General features: G+C 39.6%; 1 protein-coding gene across 1 annotated transcript; it reads right to left on the bottom strand.

Annotated features, from left to right (window-relative positions):
* Positions 1–583: 583 nt before the first annotated feature.
* Positions 584–22,453, bottom strand: Rnf11 (ring finger protein 11). The gene is made up of 3 exons (XM_028786237.1): positions 22,058–22,453; positions 4,705–4,874; positions 584–2,435 (listed from the first exon to the last, which is right to left on the bottom strand). The coding sequence occupies exons 1-3, from the start codon at positions 22,178–22,180 to the stop codon at positions 2,264–2,266; spliced, it is 465 nt and encodes a 154-aa protein (XP_028642070.1). The 5' UTR covers positions 22,181–22,453; the 3' UTR covers positions 584–2,263.
* Positions 22,454–23,160: the final 707 nt, after the last annotated feature.

Below are 23,160 nucleotides of genomic sequence, written 5' to 3'. Positions count from 1 at the left end.
ACTTTCTAAGTGTGTGCTTAAACTATAGAAAATACAAATCATTGAAAAATATGTCCCTAAGCTTTAAACTGATGTCTAAAGAAAATGACTTGGGATAAAGTCTGAGTCTTTAATATTATGTAAAGGCTGCCCCTAAGGTGACCTGCTTATTTCATACACACAGAAAAACAGAACAGTAAACACTGTGTGTGTGTGTGTGTGTGTGTGTGTGTGTGTGAAACAAATTTATGTGTTTCTTTAAAAAACAAAAGATTAGACATTCTGGGGAACATGTAACCATCTCTTAACTTCATGGCTATATTATAACTTTGAACAATTTAGCAGATACCAAAAATTGACTGTTCTTGACATAGTTAAAAAGAATAGGAATCACCCAAGAGCACTCAGTTCTGTACTGTCCTGAGACAGAAGGGGGTTTTTGTCGTTGTTATTCTTACCAAAGACCACAATGTGAAAGACTGGGAAAAGTTCATTTACAAATTTGAGAATCTAGGGGAAAAGTCTGACTGTAATACTTAATGACACGTGTATAATTAGAAAACATAAGGATTAAAAAGAATTATCACTAAAAATATGGCACAACTTCAGCTGTTTCCTCCGAATTTACTTTATAATTGGGTGGATATAAATTAATGAACAGAAATTAAGCAAGATATATGTGACAATTTAACAGAACCTGATAATCTAATTTCAGTATTTTCCAAGTTCATCTTTTAAGTATTTCCATCATGGGATCCACTGGGAAACTAAGCAATGTATGGACGCTTCAACTGAAGGTCAGTTAACTATTTATGACATAATTTCTTCTATAACGCAATTATGAAGAACCTTCAAGAAACTTCTTTATGTAAAAAAAGTGTTAGTCAAGTACTCAACACAATATAAAAGAACATTTCTCATTTGTAAGGTGGAGAGTGCTTCTGCTCATCATTTTTTAACTACAATGTCACTGAGTGGAAGGAACAAATAAATCACCTGGAGAACATAAGGAAAAATAAACACATGCTAAATGGATAAACATTACATCTTTACTAGACCATTTCTACCTCTAATCCTTCAGAAGTATAGAGATTTAGAGTATTCTTACATTAATTGCAAGAAAAAGGAGAAGTTCCTTTGAGATCACAACTATGAAGTCATGTGGTTATACAAATCCTGCTGCATTGGTGTGCAAAACATGAACATTTACCTTTCCTGTCAGTCACCTAGCAAGACTTAACAGATCTCTTTCTATGAAACAGACTAGATGTGTTTCTGTAACTTCAATAACCTCAGCACTATAGTAACAAGAGATGCAGTATCCTTTTGCTATGGTTCCAGACAGCAGGGAAAGAGGTCACAGGAAAGAGAATCAAAACTGTTACAGCTGAGAAACTATTGAAGTTTCATCATGGTGCCACCTTCATTTTTACATAAGCATAGTGGCATAGTTCAAAGCTCAACAAATCAGAAATATTAATATTTGAATTTCAACTTGACTTTCAATTATCACCAAACAATAAGATAAGACATACAAGGAAGGGGATATCAAATCCACTTTGCTAGCCTTGTTTCCTGACACAAACTCATTTTTAATAGAAAAGGGATAGTGCATCTCAGTTTGCTTACAAGCTAGGAGATCACTTTGAATTCTGCATTTCCTAACTGCAAACAGAATATAGCACTTACAACAGGTTATAAATAAACTGGTTTTCAAGCATAGAGCCAGCCCCAACGATAATAATACACTATTTAAAAAGACCTAAGGCAATGAATTCCATTTCCAATGGAAAAAAAGAACTGTGCAAACAAGCTTAAAACTACTTTTTTTTGTGCCAGTGTTATAAAATGTAGCTTTTAATAAAACCTTGACCCAAATGTCAGTAACTTTTCAGAAAAGAATTTGGGTGGGAGAAGAAACTTACTTCATTTAGGAAAAATAACAACTATCTTTTTCCTAAGCTTCAACACACACAATTTAAACATGTACAGTTGCTGTAACACTTTACACAACTCCTATGTACTGGAGCAAGAACAAGGTCTAATAACAATTATATTTTAAACACTGGGTCAAGGCTTTACATAAAAATACCATCCATCCTACTTTCCCCCTAAGTTTCTAAAATATCACATACTTTCCTCAACATCTGCAGCCATCCAGGAATTTTTAGGAAACTTTTGTGCATGATCTTAATTCCTAATCCCTGGCTCTTTGGGCTCAGTGACAAAAGATCAAAACCACCAAAACTGATGGTTCACTTGAAGTCAGACGAGAGACCCCGGCTCAGTTAGTCTCATAGGATGAAAGCAGTGCTGCATCAACTGGCTCCATGCAGGAGGGGCACGTGAAGGATCTCATCAACCAGTCATCTATACAGTCCAGGTGATAGATGTGCATGCACGGCAGGAATCGAATTGGGTCCCCATAAACAAAGTCCATCATACAGATCACACACCTGAGGAAGCAAGGAAGAAATCAGAAACTTTGACATAAGTGAAACAATGTTGATGTTAATCTAAATACACACAAGCAAAATATTCATACACCTAAAATATTTTATAAAAGTTCCTGTTACCTCATTAGCAAAGCATGAAAACTGAACTTTTTTCCTTCCATGCACTGAAACATTCATATTACTTTATTTTTATTTCTTGTTAATTTATTATAATCCTTGAAAGCAACTAAACTCAAAGAAAAACAGACTACATTAAGGTGTGCCTGAAAATAGTTACACATTACAAGAGACATCTGCTATGATGCTTTAGGTAGGAAATTACATCCTTTGCTTCCTTGCACTGCATTTTCAGAGTAATCAGGAGTAATACTCATTGACTACAAGTAAAAACAGAATGACTAGGCCTGGAGTGGTAGTAAGTACACTGAAATCAGTATTCTGCAAACAGAAGTAGGTGGATCTCTCTGAGTTTTACTCCAGTTTGATCTACAGAGTTCTAGGCCAGCCAAGACTGCATAACAGAAGGCTGTCTCAAAAACCAAGAAAAAGAAAAAAAGCAAAACAGAATGACTAATCCAGTCTACTCTGTGTGCTCCAAGTTAAAACTGTCTTCATTAGCTCACTTGCAAGTCCACTGTACTTCTCCACAATTCTACAAAGGTCCTAAACCAATGCTCTAGACAGACTTTGCTCTTAAGTGCCAGTATTAATCAAATGGTGCTATAGCATTTACCTGTTAAACCTTAAACATTAAACCTGTTTGGTCTGTGTTTGTTGGTAAAGCCATTCTCAATTAGAATGGCTCAATTAGAATGGTTGTCCCTATTAAGACAATAAAATTACTCATCAGGCTTGAAAAAGTTATGAAAGATCTCTCATCACTAAAAACTATCACTAAACAGTCTAAATTGTTGCTGTAACTATTGCCCATAGACTCACATATATGGATGGATACTTGGACCCCCTCAATGTTTGGCAGGTAAAAAAAAAAAAACCCTTTACGTAGGCCAGTTAAGGACAGGTCTATAGTCTAGCCATCTATGCGGGTTAGTTTTTGGAGGGAACTATAACTGAGAAAATTCCTCCAGATTGGCCTGTGGAAATACATGTCTACAGAGCCTTTTTTCTTTTTCTTTCTTTTTTTTAATGACTGATATGGGAGGGCCTGGACCACTGTGAGCAGTGCAACCTCTGGGCAGGTGGTTCCTGGGTAGTCTAAACGGGCAAGTTGAACACGCCATATTGGGAGTAAGCCAGGAAGCACAGTTTCCCCCTGGCCTCTACTTCAGTTCCCTGATGACTGACAGTAAACCTTTTTTCTCCAAGTAGCTTTGGACAGTGTTTGGTCAGTGCAGCAGAAAGTTACTAACAGTTATTCCAGTCTAGTTCTCAGCTGCTGGTCTGTTAGCACGATGTGAGCAGCTACCTCACAGACCCACCAACACAGACCCAAGCAAGTCTTGCTGCCAGGCCCACATTGATGGACTCATGAGTCAGAATAAAGCCTTTCTCCCTTAGAGCTTTGTCAGTTATTTTATTACAATGAGAAAAATAAGACAGTCATACACCCTAAGAAATTATTTTTTATTTTTGCTTTTTCTTTTTCCTGAGGCAGGGTTTCTCTATGTAGACCAGGCTGGCCTCAGAAATCCATCTGCCTCTACTTCCCAAATACTGGGACTAAAGGTGTGCACCACCATGCCTGGCTAAGTATTTCTGAATCACAAGTTATTCAACTATACCTCTACAATTACAGAGTTTAGATTTTTACCCTTCAATAAGACTACAGTAAACATTTTCTAGTGTGTGGGGGGATGGGGGGAGAGGGGGTGGTAGGGGTGGTGTTGGAGGTGGTGTATAAAATGCCTAGGACCTTTAATTAGAGTTTTAAAGAGGTTTAACTCCTATTTACAAAGGCTTTAACCTCCTTGGAAAACCGATAAAACAAAGCTACCAGAAATATCACATTTATATAGATAAATGGTTTTAACTGTCATCAACTGTCATAAATAGACAACTAGCAACAATAATGGTCAGAATGCAGGAATTCTCCTTTATTGCTTCATTTAACTCAGGTTTTCCAATGTATAATTCCATAGGCTTCCTAAGTATACAAGAAAAAAAAAATTCCAAAAGCTGACATTTCTAGTTGAAAATAAAGCTTAGTGGAACACTGGTACAAGGTCCTAAGTTCAATCTCCAGTATCATAGGAAGAAAGAACCCCACAACTACACACAAATCTCCAAAATACATAAAATTACTACTTACTCTCGGATCTTTTTTTCTGATCCATCTCTTCCAGGGTCATAAACTCCTTTAGGCAGATGCTGTATAAGGCCTATTCTTTGAGCTATTCTAATTTGTTCCTCTTCAGTCAGCTGAGTTGCTAGCCGAGTCTGGCTAGGTGTCGGATGATAGACGGGAACAGGAACTTGTTCCTAAATATGAAAGTGCAACAACTGATTATTTTAAAACCTATTTTAAATTAAATTAAATTAACTTGCTTAGTCAAGGAAGGAAAATGGGCCCTGAGATAAGTGGGAGGTTGGATAAATGCAGCAGTATGACAATATCTCACTTAGATACTTAACTAATATGACCAAAGACAAGAGTGACCCTTTAACCATGATAACTGATAATGTTGTCATCTTCGTCTTTCTCCAAGTTTTATATTTAGTAATTTCATGGTTTACAGTTAAAAAGACTGTCCCTATTACTAATGTACAAACTGGGTAGTAGTGGCACAAGCCTTTAATCCCAGCACTTGAGAGGCGGAAGCAGAGGCAGACAGAAGCCCTGTCTCAGTCATCCCCCACCCCCAAAAGTCTTAACCAGGTTATTTAACATCTGTGCATCAATTTGTTTAAAGAGGGTCACTTAAATGGGAATTTTAAGTGTTATCCTTACTACTGTACATGAATGCTAAAGTATGTATCAGCTAGGATTACAAATCTGCTACTCTCTGACTGCATAACATTATTTTAAAACAAATGTACTGGAGTCACACCTTTAATCCCAAGTCTGTGGATGCAGGAGAGAATGAGGCTATACATTGAGATCTTGACTCAAAAAGTTGAGAACAAAGATTCACTGAACTATAGTGAAAGTAAATTTATACAATCATTTATGATAAGGATTATGATATTTGTTCCAGTTTCTTTTTTTAAATATTATTTACTTTTATTTATATGAGTACACTGTAGCTCTCTTCAGACACACCAGAAGAGGGCATCAGATCTCATTACAGATGGTTGTAAGCCACCATGTGGTTGCTGGGAATTGAACTCAGGACCTCTGGAAGAGCAGCCAGTGATCTTAACCGCTGAGCCATCTCTCCAGCCCTCATTTCTTTTAAGCCAAGGGCTCTATGCAGACCAAGGTATCCACCTGCCTCTGCTGGAATTAAAAGCAAACTACCTTAGCAAAGGCTCTGCTCCTCTGTATTAGACATCTGATAGGATGTAAACAGGCTACTAAAATGTTACCTAATAATGACTACAAGTATAGTGAGCCATCTACTTTTCTCGGGGTTTCATTTCAGTTTATTCTATCAAACATTTCCTGAATCTTTAGCCCATTGTTAAATATCTAATTAAAGCTTGCGTTCAAGCCACAACACTGAGTCTTTTGGTTTTGTTTTAGAAGTATATTTTTAGGAGTGACTAATATTGGTGCTCACTTCTGCCACCTCCTCCTACCTCAATATAAACCTTAAATGTTTACCAATTAATCATTTCCTATGTACAAGAAAACAGCACAAAAAAGATCATTATAAACCAGTTAAGAAGCCGGGCAGTGGTGGCGCACGCCTTTAATCCCAGCACTTGGGAGGCAGAGGCAGGTGGATTTCTGAGTTCGAGGCCAGCCTGGTCTACAGAGTGAGTACCAGGACAGCCTGTGCTATTCAGAGAAACCCTGTCTCGAAAAGCCAAAAAAAAAAAAAAAAAAAAAAACAGTTAAGAAATCTAAACTGCTGATTAACAGAAATACCAGCCTTCAAGAGTCTTTATACACATAAAATACCAGTAGGGACAGAGGCCAAACATACTTTGAGATTGGCCATACTTTGAGTCTACAGGCTGTAACCATCTCTATCTATGAATACAAAGATAGTTCGTTGCATTTGGACTAATGCAGCAATTATCTGTGCCCCAGGCACATAATTCCAACTCAAATATTACAAAACACATTACTGAAAATTTACAGCACTACTATGTATCATGTACCAGAATTTTATAATATACTATGAAAAGAATGCTTTGGACTAAGGCATAATACAAGCAAAAGGGAAAGCCTGATACAAATTACAACCAGTTATTTCTTCTCTAAATGACAATACTTATTGCTTTAGATTTAACTTGGATCCAAAACCAAACTATACTCCTGTTTCTTCTACAACTGTCTCAACCAAGAATTTCCATGCTGTCTCTCTAAGTTAATGACAGAGAAGAATAATGGAAAAAGAAAATGCATTTCATAGAATGTCAGACCTGGCACTTAAATAAAATTTTAGCATATTACTTAATACCTGAGCCTTAAAGTTCCACACCAGCAAGCCAGAAGACATATGCTTTCTGTTTGTTTTTAAAGAATGTTATACTGATGGGTGGTATGGTTCATACCTATAATCCCAGCACAGGGGAAGTAGTGACAAGAAGATTGCTTTTAGCTTGAGACCAGCCTAATTTACATACCATGTTCTAGGCTAGCCAGGGACACATTGTGAAAATATGTCTCTAGTAAATAAACAGATACATAAGAGGCAAGGAAAATACATAATCCAAGAGCTCAGTATCTAGGCCACTGTATGATGACCTCAAGGTGGTCACCCAAGGTGGATGTACAAACAGAATGACAATAGGTTAGTCATCCTCTGATTCCTTTAGTTCCTCCTTTCCCTTTAGAATTATTTTTGCTCTTTACTATGTGTTTGTTTGAGATCTGAGAACAACTTGGAGTTGGTACTCTCTTTCCACTATGTAGGTCTAGGGGATTGGATTCTGGTCCTCACATCTGGCATATCCATTACTTGCAGAACCATCTTATGCTCCCAGCTTCCCCTTATTTCAGACACACGGGGTCTTGATATGTAAGCCCATGCTGACATTTTGCTTTAGCTTCCCAAGCACTGGATTAAAAACAGTCTTATCAAATCATCATTTATCATTGATAGGAAACAGATTTTGTTCTACAAATCCAAATTCTGAGGTAATGTGGAATTCATAACCTGAGAAGCAAATGTATTTCAAAACAATATTTTCCTTAATGCTTTGTTTAGTTTCCCATCTGCTTGGGTACTTGCCCTAAAGAAGTAATTTCCTTGAGAAAAATGCAACATTATAGAAAACACAATATGTAATGAACAGAAAGCAGTATGGTGATGGGTTAGATATTCACCCCTTAGTTCTGACCCACTAGGAAAATTCTAAAATTTTATAGATTTTTACTATATAACGTATTGTGCTGGAGATCAAACACATAGCCTTATATATGCTAGGTCAAACTATATTCCTGGTTCCTTGTTACATAATAAAAAAGCATCTATGTAAAATGACAAATGTTGTCAATAATACTTTGGGCCCTAATCTTAACATAAGCCAAGAAAGAAACAAATAAAAATGTAAAATGTGCCTTTAATCCTAGCATTTGGAAAGCAGAGGCAGGAGTTAAAGGCCAGTATGGTCTTAATTCCAGGACAGCCAAACCTACATAGAGAGACCCCATCTCAACTCCTGTCCCCACCCACATCCCAAAAGTAAATGTGTTTTCATTATTAAAGCTAGATTCAATACCAGCATGGTAGATACACCTGTAACCCCAGCAATTCAAGGAAAGGCAGGAGAATCAATCACAGGTTCAAAATCATCCTTGGTGTCCCAGCAAGTATAGGGATAACTCTGTTACAAGGAGATCCTGCTCTCAAAAGCTGTTTATTCAAGTTAGGGAATATGATACAATTTCCGAAACTAAAACAATGCAGTGAGGGACATGCCTAAATAATATCCAAGGCTGGAAATAGTACAAGTCTGGCTTGTGGTGAAGGAAAAATAAAGTCACTACTAAAGAATGCAGCCTGTCACCAACAGCTGTATATTTTCAGCCAGTAGGAAATAAGAGCTCACTCTTGATTTTTTTCCTTACAGTCTTAACATGTGCTGTTGGCCCCAATCCCTCTCCAGCTGCAGTCTCTTACTGGGAATATTTTCTCTAAATTTTGCCAGACTTACAGTTAAGGCCATAAAAAGGAAGATTTGAAATAGCTGGTCTCAGTGTATGTTTTAGTTCAGATGATTCATTAATTTTGACCATAAAAGGGTGAGGGAAGAACCTCAACAAAACAAGATTACATTTATCATTTATATATATGTAGTTCCCAAATGACACATGGGGAACTAAATAAAAGCCTAGATGTCATCTATGATACTGAGAAATATTGCTTTATATTTAATTATGGTATAATCCAGAGTGGCCTGAGTGTCTGATAAAGAGCACTCCACCTAGAGAGGTAGGCTGGTATTTTTTTAAGGCTTGTTTTGTAGCCAAGGATGAAATTTCTGATCCTTCTGCTTCTACATCTTGAGTTGCTGAGATTAGTCATGTGCTACCACATTCTACACGCAAAGGATAGTTCCCAGTATCCATTTGGGATGGTGGTGGTGGGGTGTCTCAACTGCCTGCAACACTGGAGAATATGATGCTGACCTCTGTAGGTCTCTGCACTCTTGTGAAATACCCACACAGACTTTTTTTTTTTTAAATTGTAGCCAGGTATGGTGATGTGTACACCTTTAATCCCAGCACCTGGGAGGCAGCAGACAAATCTCTGTGAGTTTAAAACCAGCTTGTTTTTTTACAGTGTGTCCCAGAACCACAGTGAGATCTTATCTAAAGTTAATTTTTCGGAGCTAGAGAGATGACCCAACAGGTAAAGGAACTTGTCACTAAGCCTGTTAAACCCAGTATGACTATCTAGGGAACACATGGTAAAGGAGAGAATTCACTTCTACATGGTGTCTGTTCTCCAATCTCTACACATAGGCCTTAGGACACCTACTCCCAACCCTATCCCCAGTTTCCCCTCCACAAAACATAATGTACTTAGGCATCTCCCCTCCAAGCACACACAATTAAATACTATTTTGTAGGTTTTCATATTCATAGAATTATATAATCAGTCAATTTTAGAGAATTTTGACCCCCATAAAAGAAATCCTGCATTCATTATGTGTATTTATAGATTTGCCTATTTGGAACATTTTCTGCAGATAGAATTGTACTATATGATCTTTTGCCTGGCTCAGTGGCTCATGCCTTCTACTCTAGTACCCAGAAGCCCAAGAAAGCCTGTCCAAGCATCCCACGATTCTGAAAATTCAATTCCAAGGCTTTAGACATTTCTCTGGTACAAGCTCAGGAGTGAAACTCTCCACAAGCTTTTGAAGAATTGCCAACTTCCAAAGCACTGGCACCTCTTTGAATTTACACCAGGAATGAATGAGTGATAGTCCCAGTTTTCTTCCCATCACCAAAACTTCTCTGTCATTTTATTTTAACCACTCTGGTAGGTATGAAATGTTAGCTGATTGTGAATCATCTTTTAGTTTCCCAACTGTCCTTTTTAAAAATTAGGCTCCCCCTCCCTTTTTTTCCAAATAGGCCAAATACCATTGTCTAGAGAAATGACTTGCAAACATTTTCTTGCTGTCTATGGATCTTTTCACCTATTCTTTGAAGTACCTATTTCTTTTGCTTTTGCTGAAGGTCCCAGGGATCTTACCCAGGGTTTGGTACATGCCAGTCAAGCACTCTCTCACTGAGCTACACCTCCAGTCCAAGACACAGGTTTTTAATTTTGATGAGACAAACATATTTTTTGGTCACTTGAGCTTCTGGCATCAGATCTAAGGATCTACCCAAGGTCATGTGGAGACTGTATTTTCTGGTTGTACAATTTGTTTTTTAGTTTGGTTTTGTTTTTCTGTAACCTAGTCTATATTCAAACTCTCATGAAACAGCACCCCTACCAGCCCCCTAAATGTAGCTCTTACATTTTGGTATGTGGAGCATTTGTTTTGTTTGTTTGTTGAGGTAGTATTTCTCTATGTAGTCCTAGCTGGTCTTGAACTCAAAAGATTCTCCTGCCTTGGCCTACTGAGTGCTGGCTCAGTTTTACTTTTTATGTGGACATGTGGATATATTGCTGCTATCAGTTGAAAATTATTAAACAGACATGCTAACATGGAAGAGGAATTATCACCACCCTCAACACTTGTCAAGAAACTATAGGCAACTTATGACAGATGAGCCCCCTAATTGGTTATCAGACTCCAAATGATCAGCCCTGAGATCGCTCAATATATATACATACATATGTATATATTATATGTGATGTGTATGTGTGTATATGTGTATGCGTATATATATATATATATATATATATGCAAAACTCAGACTCAGAGGATTGTGTTTATACATGACATATATATAGATATATATCTACATCTATAGATGTGTGTGCATGTGTGTATATATATTATATATACACATATATACCTATACATGTGTGTATATATATATATATATATATATATATATAAATAGAGGCCAAGAATTTGAGGTGGAGGAGGGCAACATGGAAAGGGCTAAGGGGGGGATATAATTATTTTAATTAAAAATGTTGAAATTTACTAAGTGATAATAGAATCCCAGTGAAATATTTTACATTAAAGTTTAAAGAAACAGGGACCTAAGACTCACCTGAAACCTGAATTTCAAGGTTATTTAAACTGGCCCAAATAGCTAGATATTTTTACTCTACTCAGATCACCTAATCTTCTACACAGGTGTTCCTGTTTTCTAATACACAATTCAAAAACATCAATAATGCATTAGGTTTCAATGCTGACATGGTATACTGCTGATATTTTTCTGCTACACCATTCATATTTTACCATGTGTCAGCATCTTTAAGTCCTGAAGTGGAAAGCTGGGTTTTGTATTTTCTAAAAGTTTTATATCGTTTGACAATAGTCTCAACAACCCAGGCTATTCTGGAACTTACTATTTGGAGCTTTACCACTGAGGTAGGATCTCTGAATTTCAGGCCAGCCTGGTCTACAGAGAGTGAATTCTATCTAGCACAGCCAGGGAAACATAAGAGATCCTGTCTCAAAAACAAAACAAAAAACCAACCAAACAAGAACAATCCACAAAAGACCACATTATTAATCTAAATAAATATGTATAAATTGTCCCCACAGAGCAAATCTGTGAGGTAGGGGCTTAGAGGGAGAAATTCATATTGACAGTAGGGCAAGTTTTGTTTTTTCAGGTGATAAAACTATTCTAACATTAACTAGTAATGGCCGAATAATTCTAAACAAAGTTAATTATAAACAAAACAGGTGAAATATGTGGTATATACCTTCATAAAAACTTTAACACTTAAATGTGGTAGTAGGTGTAGTTAGATGGTTCGGTCAGGAAAAGCTGCTTGCCACCAAGCCTTGGAATCCAAGTTTGCCACCCCAACATTGATGTATCACCTAAATTATAACTGTAAACATTAAATGTGGCATCAAATATGCAAAGTACAAGTTGCATAAGCTCCATAAGACTCAGTTGCAGCGTACTCAAATGCTAAATACTGGTCCTAGTTGCCTCAGAGCCAAGAGAATTCTCACATAAATCAAGTCATCAAGTGACGGATGCTATTGACCTTGCTCCTTAATTTCAAACTATTGGTTGAACAAAGACAACCTACATTTGGGCAGAAGAGAGGGAGGTGGAGTTTTGACGCCAAGGCTTGGGGCTGGAGGAGGACCCTGGGGTAGGAAGAGAAGAGGGAGAGAGAAGACACCATGGGGTAGATGAGTAATAAAAACATGGCCATGAGGGCTGGTCAACTGGAGTTAAGAGCTGTCCAGGTGGAACAAGGCAAGTTGTAACTCGGGGTTATTATTAGGGAGGTAGATTCTAATAACTCAGAGGGTAGAGATCTGCCCAGCTGTAGAGTATTAAAGGCTTATAAAGAAATATAAAAGTTGTATCTCTTATCTGGGAACTGAATGACCTAACCCCTATAGAGATTAAATATTTAATTACCACAATATGTCTATGTGTAGGTTTATACATGTGGGTACAGGTGATTTGAGAATATTCAGTGGATCCACTGGAGCTGGAGTTACAGATAATGAAAACTGTCCAACATGGATTCTAGGAAGTGTACTCTGATCCTCTCAAAGAACAGTAAATGCTCTTAACCACTGAGTTATTTCTCCAGCCACCACCTCCCCATTTTGATACAGGGACTTACTGTATATAACCTTGGCTATGTGGACCAGGCTAGCTTAAAACTTAGGTTAGTCTGCCTCTACCTCCCAGATTAAAGGTGTGCACTGTCATGCCCAAACTTAGGACAGCCTTTAAACTTCTGACCTTGTAAAGTGCTAGGATTAAATATTAAGCAATATATTGTATCATTGAAAGTACTCCTGTATCCACCCAAGAAAATTATTATTCTATGGAAATATTTTACTTAAGAGGCTCTAATGAAAGAATTAGAGTCAACATAAAATGATTTAATATTCACTTGAAAAAGGAAACAATTTAGTGAGCTGGCAAGAGATATCTAGTAACTCTAATCAACACTAATTCATTCCATGACTTAAGAAAGCTATAACCTGCTGGGCGGTGGTGGCACACACTTTTAATCCCAGCACTTGGGAGGCAGAGGCAGGCGGATTTCTGAGTTCGAGGCCAGCCTGGTCTACAGAGTGAGTTCCAGGACAGCCAGGGCTACAGAGAGAAACCCTGTCTCAAAAAACAAAACAAAAAAAAAAACAAAAAAAAAAAAACAAAAATGAAACTATAACCTAGCTGGGATTAAAGGCGTGTGCCACCACTGCCTGGCACTTCAACTTTTTATTTACTTTTATAGTAAGGTTCCAAGTAAGATTTCATTGGAAGCCTTTATCAGCAAAAAGGCACATTCATGATTCACTACACTATCATACAGCTATACAGACTTCAAAAGTCTATATTAGGACCTAGAGATAGCTTAGCAAAAACACATGGTGCTCTTGCAAATGACCTTGGTTCCATTCCCAGCACCCACAAGATGGATCATAAACATCTGTAACCCCAGTTTCAGGGAAACCAACAGGTATGCATGTGATACACACACACACACACACACACACACACACACACACACACACACACGCATGCACGCAATACTTATACACAAAATATTCTAAAAAAAATTAAAGCTTATATTAAACAATCTAGTACTAATAATTTCATACTAGCCTTACCTCCTAAACCTTAACTAAAATGTCAGGTAGTTCCTTGAAAGTAAGGGATGTATCACTTCTCCTTCCTTCTTGGTGCCTAACACATATCCCACCAAGAGAAGCTCCAGGTGGGCTCAGTGGATGATAGTGTGATGACCTGAGTCTGATCCTCAAGACCTACATGAGAACCAACTCCTCCAAGTTTTTTGACCTGACTCTCAACCTACACCAAATACATAAGAATATGACTTTTTAATATTCTGAAATTTAAAAAATTCTAAAAAATATATTTGGAAGGATGTTTTCTTGATTTCCACACTTTACTGTATACTTTCTAAATTAAGTAATAAGATAATTACTTATCTGGCCCCTGAGAGCACACATCAGGCTGGTTATTTAATCAAAAGATGTTTGTAAGACTGGAGATGTGGCTTTGCATTTAAGAGCACACACATAATTCTCTTTCAGAAGACAAATAATTAAGTTCCCAGAACCTACATCAGACTGCTCACAACCAACTCCAGCTATAAGGGATCTGAACTTTTCTAGATTCCATAGGTGCCAACACACAGCCACATGAATTTAAAAAAAGAATCTGAAAATACTGTACTTACTGATTAAGTTGCATGATAACTTCTAGGCTTTATAGATCAGAATTTTCCCATTTTCTGTTTTAAAATACATCAGATGGCCACCTTAATATCATTTAAGTTTATAATTTACATTTAATCATTACCAGTGTCTACCTCCAAAACTCAAAACTGTACACCCACTAAACCAGGTATGTCCAACCTGCATCTCATGGCCACATTTCATAGGACAGCTGTATGTGGTCCAACACATTTGTAGATGTCAACACATCAGAAGGCATAGCAACTTTTCATTTACTTGATAATTTCTTTGAATACGGAATAGAAACCTATCATCTCTAACTCTGTATTTGAAGGCATTACTTGATAGAGACATACACAGAAAACAAGTAATGTATCATTTCTTCCTCCCACTCCCTCTCTCTTCTGTGTCTGTGTGTGGTGTTTGCACACCTTTAATCCCAACAGTTGGAAAGAGAAAAGCTGACGACAGCTCTTTAAGGCCAGACTGTTCCAGGTCAGCCAGGACCAGTCAAATCTTGTTGTATTTAAAAAACAAAACAAATATAAAAACCAGAATCATGTTGAGCATGATTGTGTTTGCTGTGGAGTCAGGATGAACAGGAGTTGGAGGTTATCCCCAGCTATATTTCAAGTTCAAAGCCAGCCTGAGCTACTTAAGACCTTGTCACAAGCAGACAACTGGACATGTTCTCAAATACCTCTGATCCCAGCACAACCTGGAGGCAGAAGTAGGTAAACCTCTTTGAGGCCAGCCTTGATCTATAAGATGAGTTCCAATAGCCATAGAGAACCTCCCTCGAGAACAAACCAAAAAAACAACTGTCCTACAGACATATACACACAGCAGAGAGAGGAAGTGGGAAGAAATAATGACTTGTTTTCTGAATACCAAGTTTTTTATTTTATGAAAACTTGAATATTATGAAAATTTATAAAAACTATGAATCTAAAAACCAAGTGTTATCTAAAATTGAGGAAAATCAAGTTCAGATTCTTCATACCAAGTAACTCATCTCATTGCCCCATCTCCTCATATTACTCTATAATTAGCTCTAGAATTAAACTGTCAACATTGACCGTGCTACTCTTAAAGGAGCATGCATCCTTAATGCCACTTAATTACTCAGTTCAAAGTCAGACACAGAAATTTCAACAACTGTCACAAATAAAAGCCAGGAGCCTGGAACAGCTTGCAGATAATGATGGGGCCAAACATGCAAGCCTAAGGACCTGAGTTTTATCCTTGAATCCATGAAAGTGGAAAGAGACTCCTGCAAAGTTATCCGCTGATTATCACCCAAAGTTGTACGGGCACAAAATTTATTAAACAAGACAAAACTGAGTGATAGTCCAAGTCTTTAATCCTAGCAGAGACAGGTGGACCTCTGTACCTCTTAGCAGTCAGCCTGATCTACATATTGAGATCCCCTCTACACACACACACACACACACACACACACACACAGAGAGAGAGAGAGAGAGAGAGAGAGAGAGAGAGAGAGAGAACACTAACATTAACTGTCTAATTGGAATACGGGAAGTTGTATAAAAGAAAATACAGGGCTACAAAGGGCTAGAAAGGCATAGAGTGAAACCACAACTTTGAGTGCTTAGAGATCAGTGATTAGTCATAAAGAACCAGCAAGGATTAATCCACAAAGAATCTGATCTGGGGCAAGGTGGAAGGGAGAGGGTAAAGAAGACATCAATTAAGGTATTGTTGCAGGAATTAATGATGATCAAGTTGATCACAATACTGGAAAATATGGCATACTTTTATGCTAGTCAAATATTCACTGGGTGTCAATATCTGGATTTGTTTTTTTTTTTTAAACAAGGTCATACATTCTGGCTTTAAACTTCTGTTTCCATCTCCCACACGTCTACAATATTTACTATATTACAGTGATTATTATCACAACAATGAGAACTTTTGAAATGTTTAATATATACTTCTCATTTGAGGAAGTTGATCTGGAAAATCATTACTAACAGCTAAACTGAGAATAGTAGTACATACCTTCTAGACTGCTATCTGTTCTGCATAACCAAACAAGGACAACTTAGCAAAACCTATTTTATGCATGCACACCACACACATGCAAAAAAACCAGAGACTAGAAGAGACCCTTGTGAGCCACAGTGTGGATGGTGGGAAGGGAATTTGGGTCTCCTGCAGGAGCTGCAAGTGCTTTTAACTGCTAAGTCATTCTCTCCAGTCTTGATAGTCTAGATTTTTAAAGGGAAGTTACTTTTAGTAAGGGCACAGCGCAAACTTTTTTCAAAAATTGTTCATATGTGTTTGTATGCCAAAAACATGCAGGAGCCTATGGAGACCAGAAGAGGGCATTGGATATCCTGGAACTATTATAGGCAACTGTGACCCATAGGTGCTGGAAACCAAATCTGAGCCATCTGCAAGAACTGTAAAGACTTTTAACCATCTCTTCAAACCCTAGTAGGCTTTTAACAACAAAAATGTACTTTAGGGCTGGAGAGATGGCTCAGCGGTTGAGAGCACTGACTGCTCTTCCCAAGGTCATGAGTTCGGATCCCAGCAACCACATGGTGGCTCACAACCACCCATAATGAGATCTGATGCCCTCTTAGGGTGTTTGAAGACAGCAAGAGTGAACTTACATATAATAAATAAGTAAAAACCTTTTAAAAAATGTACTTTAAAAAAAGCCTTATCCAGGGCTGTGGTAGCAGTTCATATTATGAGAGCCTGAATTAGGATCACCAGCACCAACCCAAATAAAGCAGGACACAGGGAAGCATATTTGTAATCTCAGTGCTGAGAAGGCAGAGACAGGTAGATCCTTGGAGATCTTTGGTCAGCCAGCTCAGCCAAGGTCCAGGGTCAGTGAGAGACTCTATTCTCAAAAATAAGGTGGAGCTAGGCATGGTGTCACATGAGCCTTTAATCCTAGTACTAGGAGGCAAAGGAAGGAGTATGTTAGTTCAAGGCCAGCCTGGACTACACACTATGAGGCCCTGTCTCCAAAAGAAACATTTCAAACTAAAGATATTCCTTGCTTTATTTACAGTGGAGTTAACCCTAATAAACCCACTGTAAGTTGAAAATACCCTTAGGATGAAATATTTAGTGTTATCTTCCCAACCAACAGCATAGCTTAGCAATACAGTATAGCTCAAAAGCATCAGTTTTTAAATTATCCTTGTGATACCTTGGCTGCAAGAGAGCTGAAGACTGATGGTACCTCTAGCATCACAGAAGTAACAAAGCAGGGTGTGGTGGTACAAACCTAAAATTCCAGCTCTTGGGAAGCTGCTGAAAGAGGTCAAGGTCAGCCAAGGCTTACAGTTTATTCTAAGCAAGCCTTGAATACATAAAGACCTTGTCTTAGAACAAAGGAAAAACCAAAAATTTTCTGGGATGATATCTCACTAGTCTAGGGGAAAAAAAATCAGAGTATAGTGCAGAGTATTGTGCATTACTTATATACCATCAAAACTGTAAGATGAACCAATACAAGTCAGGACAATTTATATATAAAATTGAGATGCACCAATCTATGTATATTTAGTCAATAATAAACTTTTAACAGTGTCATTCTCCAATTAACACACTAATATTTTATGTATACAGATTCTAAGCATTATTTCATGAAATGTATTGTTTTGGCAGGCAATAAAGATGTAGGACAAAAAATATAAAATTATCTTAATCAATAATTATTTAAACCAATTCTTATATTGGCTTTTTAAGTGGTTGTTTGCTCATTTTTTTTTCCCTTGAGTCTCAGGCAGCCTAAGCTGTCCCTGAACCCCTAATCTTTGTGCCTCAGCCTCTGAGTCTGAGATTACAGGTGTGTTACTCTGTGCCTGGCTTGTACTTATCAGGAATTTAGGGCCATCTTCAGCTATAGAGTCAGTTGAAAGCCAGCCTGGGCTACATGGGGAAAAAAAAAGCTTCAGGTAGTAGTGTTTGCCTAGCATGTTGGAGATCCTGTGTTTGATCTCTAGTACAATCCTCCATTCAAAATATCCCCCAGGACAGAAGCAAAAAATAAAATCTTGAAGGAGGTACAGGAATCAATCATCCATTCATGGTGAAACCTGGGAGGGAGTAATCAGGGCAAAGGTTTTTGACCTAGACTATCTTAGAACAGTCAGGAGACCAGGGGGAGAGTTGGTGTAGAATTTGGAGAATACTGTAAGAAATTCTAATTATTATGGACCCATGAGCTTAGTGGAGTACTGTGGTCCCACTATTACTCTAGCTGCTATGCTGAGAACCTGGTATAAGGAAGGGTGAACTCAGATTAATAAAGAAACCAGAACCTGGTTTGGTGCTCACACCTGTAATCAACACTCAGGAGGCTGAGGCTAAGTCAGAGGCTTAAGTCTCAGAGTAAGACCCTATCTCAAAAAATTTTAAAGAAAAAAATACAAGAAGAAATCAGTAATAACAACAAAATGAGAAATAATAAGAGCTCTATGCAAATGTTGGTCATAATGGTGTTTACTTCGAGCTGTTTTGTTTAGTGCTCATGTAAGATCCAGGGCCTCATATATTAAGCATGTACTCTACCACTAAAAGACACTTCCAACCCAGGACTTACTTTCAAGCCCAAGTAAAGTCTGTTGGTTACTATTAGTAAAAATAACTAGACCTTTGCTTTACAGAGCTCTTGTATACCTGTATACTGTAAAACATAAATACAAGAACTATGGGTTTTTTGTTTTGTTTTGTTGGTTTTTCGAGATAGGGTTTCTCTGTGTAGCCCTGGCTGTCCTGGAACTCACTCTGTAGACCAGGCTGGCCTCGAACTCAGAAATCCACCTGCCTCTGCCTCTCAAGTGCTGGGATTAAAGGCGTGCACCACCACTGCCCCACAAGAACTACGTTTTAAATATTTGTCACAGGAGAAAAAGAAAACAAATGCTCCTGTTCATCCCTGGCTGGCTGGAACCTGACATGTCAACTCAGCTAGTCTGGAACTCCACTTCTGTCTGCACTTCTCCACCTCCTTAGTGCTGCAATGAAAGGGGATGTACTGTGCCCAGCATGGTTTTTGTTTTATTTTTTGTTTTTGTAGTCTTGATGTCCTGGAACTGATCTATAGGTCAGGCTAGCTTCGAACTCAGAAATTGGCCTGCCTTTGCCTCCTGAGTGCTGGAACTAAAGGTGTGTGCCACCACCTATTCTCTAAGGAGATATAGCCCGGCGGTGGTGGCGCACGCCTTTAATCCCAGCACTTGGGAGGCAGAGGCAGGTGGATTTCTGAGTTCGAGGCCAGCCTGGTCTACAGAGTGAGTTCCAGGACAGCCAGGGCTACACAGAGAAACCCTGTCTCGAGGAAAAAAAAAAAAAAAAAAGGAAACAAATCAATACTATTGTAGCTTTTATGTTAATTATATACTATTTATTTTTAAAAGCCCAAATACTATAAATCATTTACTTTGGACTGGTGTTTCTCAAATAATGTAAAACAAATATTAGTAATATATTATATTAGAGACTACAGGAGGATGTTATTATTTCTACAGGTTTCTTTGAAACTCTTGAGATAGAGTCTCATTCTATAGTCCAGACCAGCACTGAACTCAGTCCGTAGCACTGACCTCCAACTGTCAGCAATCCTCCAGACTCAGCCTTCCAAGTACTGAGATAACAGATATGAGCCACCATGCCAGGCTAAATATTTCTTTTTATGTTCTCATATTTTAAAGTAACTATTTCTTTTTTGCAATTCATAGTAATTTTGCATATCAGTATTTGGGTCATTCATTTCAGGAAAAGGCAACCACAATACAATTTCCACTGTCAAAAATAACATTCCAAAAAAGTACTGGTAATACTAAAGCCATCATTATGATCTAGTCCGTCTGGAAAGGTCAGAAATAGTCCCCATCACTCTAAAATTACAGTAAGAATAACAGAAAGCACCAAGTCAGATATCCAACTTTCCTAGAAAGAGGGAGGCTAAGGGACATAGACTTGCAGGAGAAAGTCTGCTCATGTCACCTACATGAATACATTTTAGAGGAGCTATCCAGGGGAGGGGAAAACAGTAAGATAGCCTGAAAGATGGGCCCAGTTGTCTGTACCACCTCTAATTCCAGCAACTCTGGAGGCTGAGGCAGGAGGACAGAATGTTTGTCTGTCTGGTCGACTTCCTGAGACACTGACAGTAAGTTTAAAAAGTAAGAGCAGAGTTATAGCTCTGTAGTAGTGTTCTGCTAGAATGTACAGGGCTCTCAGTGTAAGTCCTGCTACTGATAAAATATCCATATTCCATTTAGAATTAGAGATTGCTCCTGAAGCAATTTAAATATGTTGGGAGAAATGGGCCACATAAATATAGCCAATACTTAATTTTTATGGGACAGAAATTGCATGAAATATTGAAGACAAAGTTTCTGTTCTTCATTTATCTCAATTATTGAGTATCTACTATGAGTCAGATGCTAGAGTATAAAAGCACCTGGAAACTATCCCAAATCCAGCTTGTACAAGGGGAGGGGAACACAGATGTCAAGGGTGAGACACAACTACCTAAACAAAGATACAGCACTAAATTATTATAGGTATGGTATTGCTTATAAGTGTAGAAGGTTGATGGGGGACATATCCAGGAATTCAGGGAGGGAGGGAGGAAGGGAGGGTAATGTCAGGACTTCAGATACTTGAGCTGAGTCCTTAAAGAGGATTAGATGTTCACCTGGGCAACCTTGGGGGAAGGGCTCTTAGCATAAAGATCACCTGGAGCAAAGACAGCCTGGTTTGGTAAGCTTGAAATACAGAGGCGTCTGTAAGACTACAGTAAAGATTGGACTTGACTAACATGCATAAAAGACCCTGATGGGGGTCAAAAAATCAGCTCATATGATCATTTTTTTTTGCCATGTGATAAGAAACTGGTTTATACAGGATTGAGAAAACACTACACTAGATAATGATGTCACCACATAAAATCCAGGGAGAATGCACAGTTAGAAAACTAAACTCTCTTCTGGAAAATATTAAAGAATTGTATTCAAGCCCACCTGAGAAGTTTACTCAATGTATCAATGACCCATTCAGGAGTCTTTGATAAAGAGGACTTTTAACAGATGGCATTTCCCAAGTCAGGTTGAAATGTCTCTCGAGTTCAGGATAATCAAATTTTTATTAAGTCAACTTATTTAAAAGGTGTGTCACGGGGTGGAGCTTAAAATTACCACATATGTATATATAAACAAGTAACTCTTTATGAAGCTGAGGCCAAATCGCCACTTGGAATTCTACCTCCCAAGTAGATGGTAAAAAGACATCCTACCAGAGCCAATTAACAAAAGAGTGGGGAGGATCATACACGAAAACACAAATAAGGGGGGAGGGGTGACAAACAAGCTACCCAAAACCCATAATCCTGTTGGCAGTCTGATGAGAAAATCACACAACTCAGACTTAAAGGCAGGAAAATCATGTCATCCTCTACTCCACAAGCTAAACTACCAGACATCGAAGGGGATAAGATCATATACTCTTGATTCCTGAACTCAAGGACAGAAGACCGTCCCCAACCCATGCCCAAGGGGACGCTAAGAAGGACCCTTTTCCATTTGGGTACGGGGCAGCAGACACCCTCAAGGCCAGCCCTCAAGGGGTCAACGCCCCCCCCCCCCGAGTCTAGGCCGTGGAGGCCAAGGGCAGAGGGCCTGAGCCGCCTCCTCTCGCACGCCGACACACACCCTCCCTACCTGATATGGCGGCGGCGGCTCCTGATCTGGCTCCGTCCCCTCGCCAAAGCTAGCCCGGTCGGACTGAGACTCGTGAAGCAGGGAGATGTCATCCGAAGTCGGGGATTTGAGGCAGTTCCCCATCTTCCGGGGCTTGGGTGTATGCTTGAGATCTGGGGGAGGAAGAAAGCTGTGACCCGGTCTCCAGTACACTCGGCGGTCAGCTCGCTCGGCGCCGCGGGGTCCAAGGCGGCAGGCCCGGGGCTCAGGCGGCGGCTCCCCCGCGCCCCGGCGCCACCGAGGGGCCGCTCATGCCAGCCCCCGGGGCAGGGGGCGCGAGGCTAGGCCGCGGGCTGCGCCGGGGTCGCGTCTGGAACCTGAGGGGGGCGGGGGCGGGGAGACTGAGCGCTTCCCCACCCCGCCCCCCGCGGGGCGGCGGCGGCCACGGGCTGCTGGGCCTAATCCAGGTCAGGAGGAGGGGGCGCGGCCGTCGCGGCTGCCTCAGCTGCTGCCTCAGCTGCTGTTGCCCCTGCCGACGCTGGAGCCGCGGCCTGGGGCCTCATCCTACTCCGCCTCAGCGCGGCGGCGGTGGCCAGAACGAGGCTGGCCAGGCCTACGTCATGCCGCCCTGCGTGCTCCGGCCCCGCCCCCGCGCGCCCCGCCCCCAGCCAGGCTGGGCTGCGTGGCTGGGCTCTGAGTTTAAGGTCCCGACTGTGTGGCTGTCAGTCTCCTAACCACCTACCTCCGGCGGCCCCAAAGAATCTGGCTGCAGCCCGCTGGCGACTCGAAGTCCTTACGTGCGCGGTGTCCTCAAAGACTGTTTACGCTGTCTGCCGGGAGATGTCTGTAAGCAGGAATCTGAATGGATCAGGCAGATAGCTGAGGAGTGTAAATAGCTTCCTTCTCCTTTATCCTTCAAGAATAAAGTCCAAACTCACAATGAGCACGCCCTACCCATCCAATATCACAGCCATGAGATTATCGAATTGTCCATCTCTTCCCAATCCCACCTCCCTAGTTCAAGCCATCCCACCCATCACCTCTCAAACTAACATTTGCAGTCGATTCTCAGCCTCCCTGTATTCATCGTTGTCCCCCTACCTTACCTTTTGAATGGTTGATGC

The sequence above is a fragment of the Grammomys surdaster genome, unplaced genomic scaffold (genome assembly GCF_004785775.1).
Source record: "Grammomys surdaster isolate TR1022 unplaced genomic scaffold, NIH_TR_1.0 100, whole genome shotgun sequence".
NCBI classification, from domain to species: Eukaryota; Metazoa; Chordata; class Mammalia; order Rodentia; family Muridae; genus Grammomys; species Grammomys surdaster.
This window is presented reverse-complemented; position numbering and strand designations above follow the sequence as displayed.

What these genes read in the sequence shown, in the direction of transcription:
- Rnf11 (XM_028786237.1), bottom strand. Translation starts at nt 22,180, where the DNA reads ATGGGGAACTGCCTCAAATCCCCGACTTCGGATGACATCTCCCTGCTT. An exon ending in AGCCGCCGCCGCCATATCAG is followed by an intron (nt 4,875 to 22,057) that starts GTAGGGAGGGTG and finishes TTTCATATTTAG; the next exon opens with GAACAAGTTCCTGTTCCCGT. An exon ending in TCAGAAAAAAAGATCCGAGA is followed by an intron (nt 2,436 to 4,704) that starts GTAAGTAGTAAT and finishes TTGCTTCCTCAG; the next exon opens with GTGTGTGATCTGTATGATGG.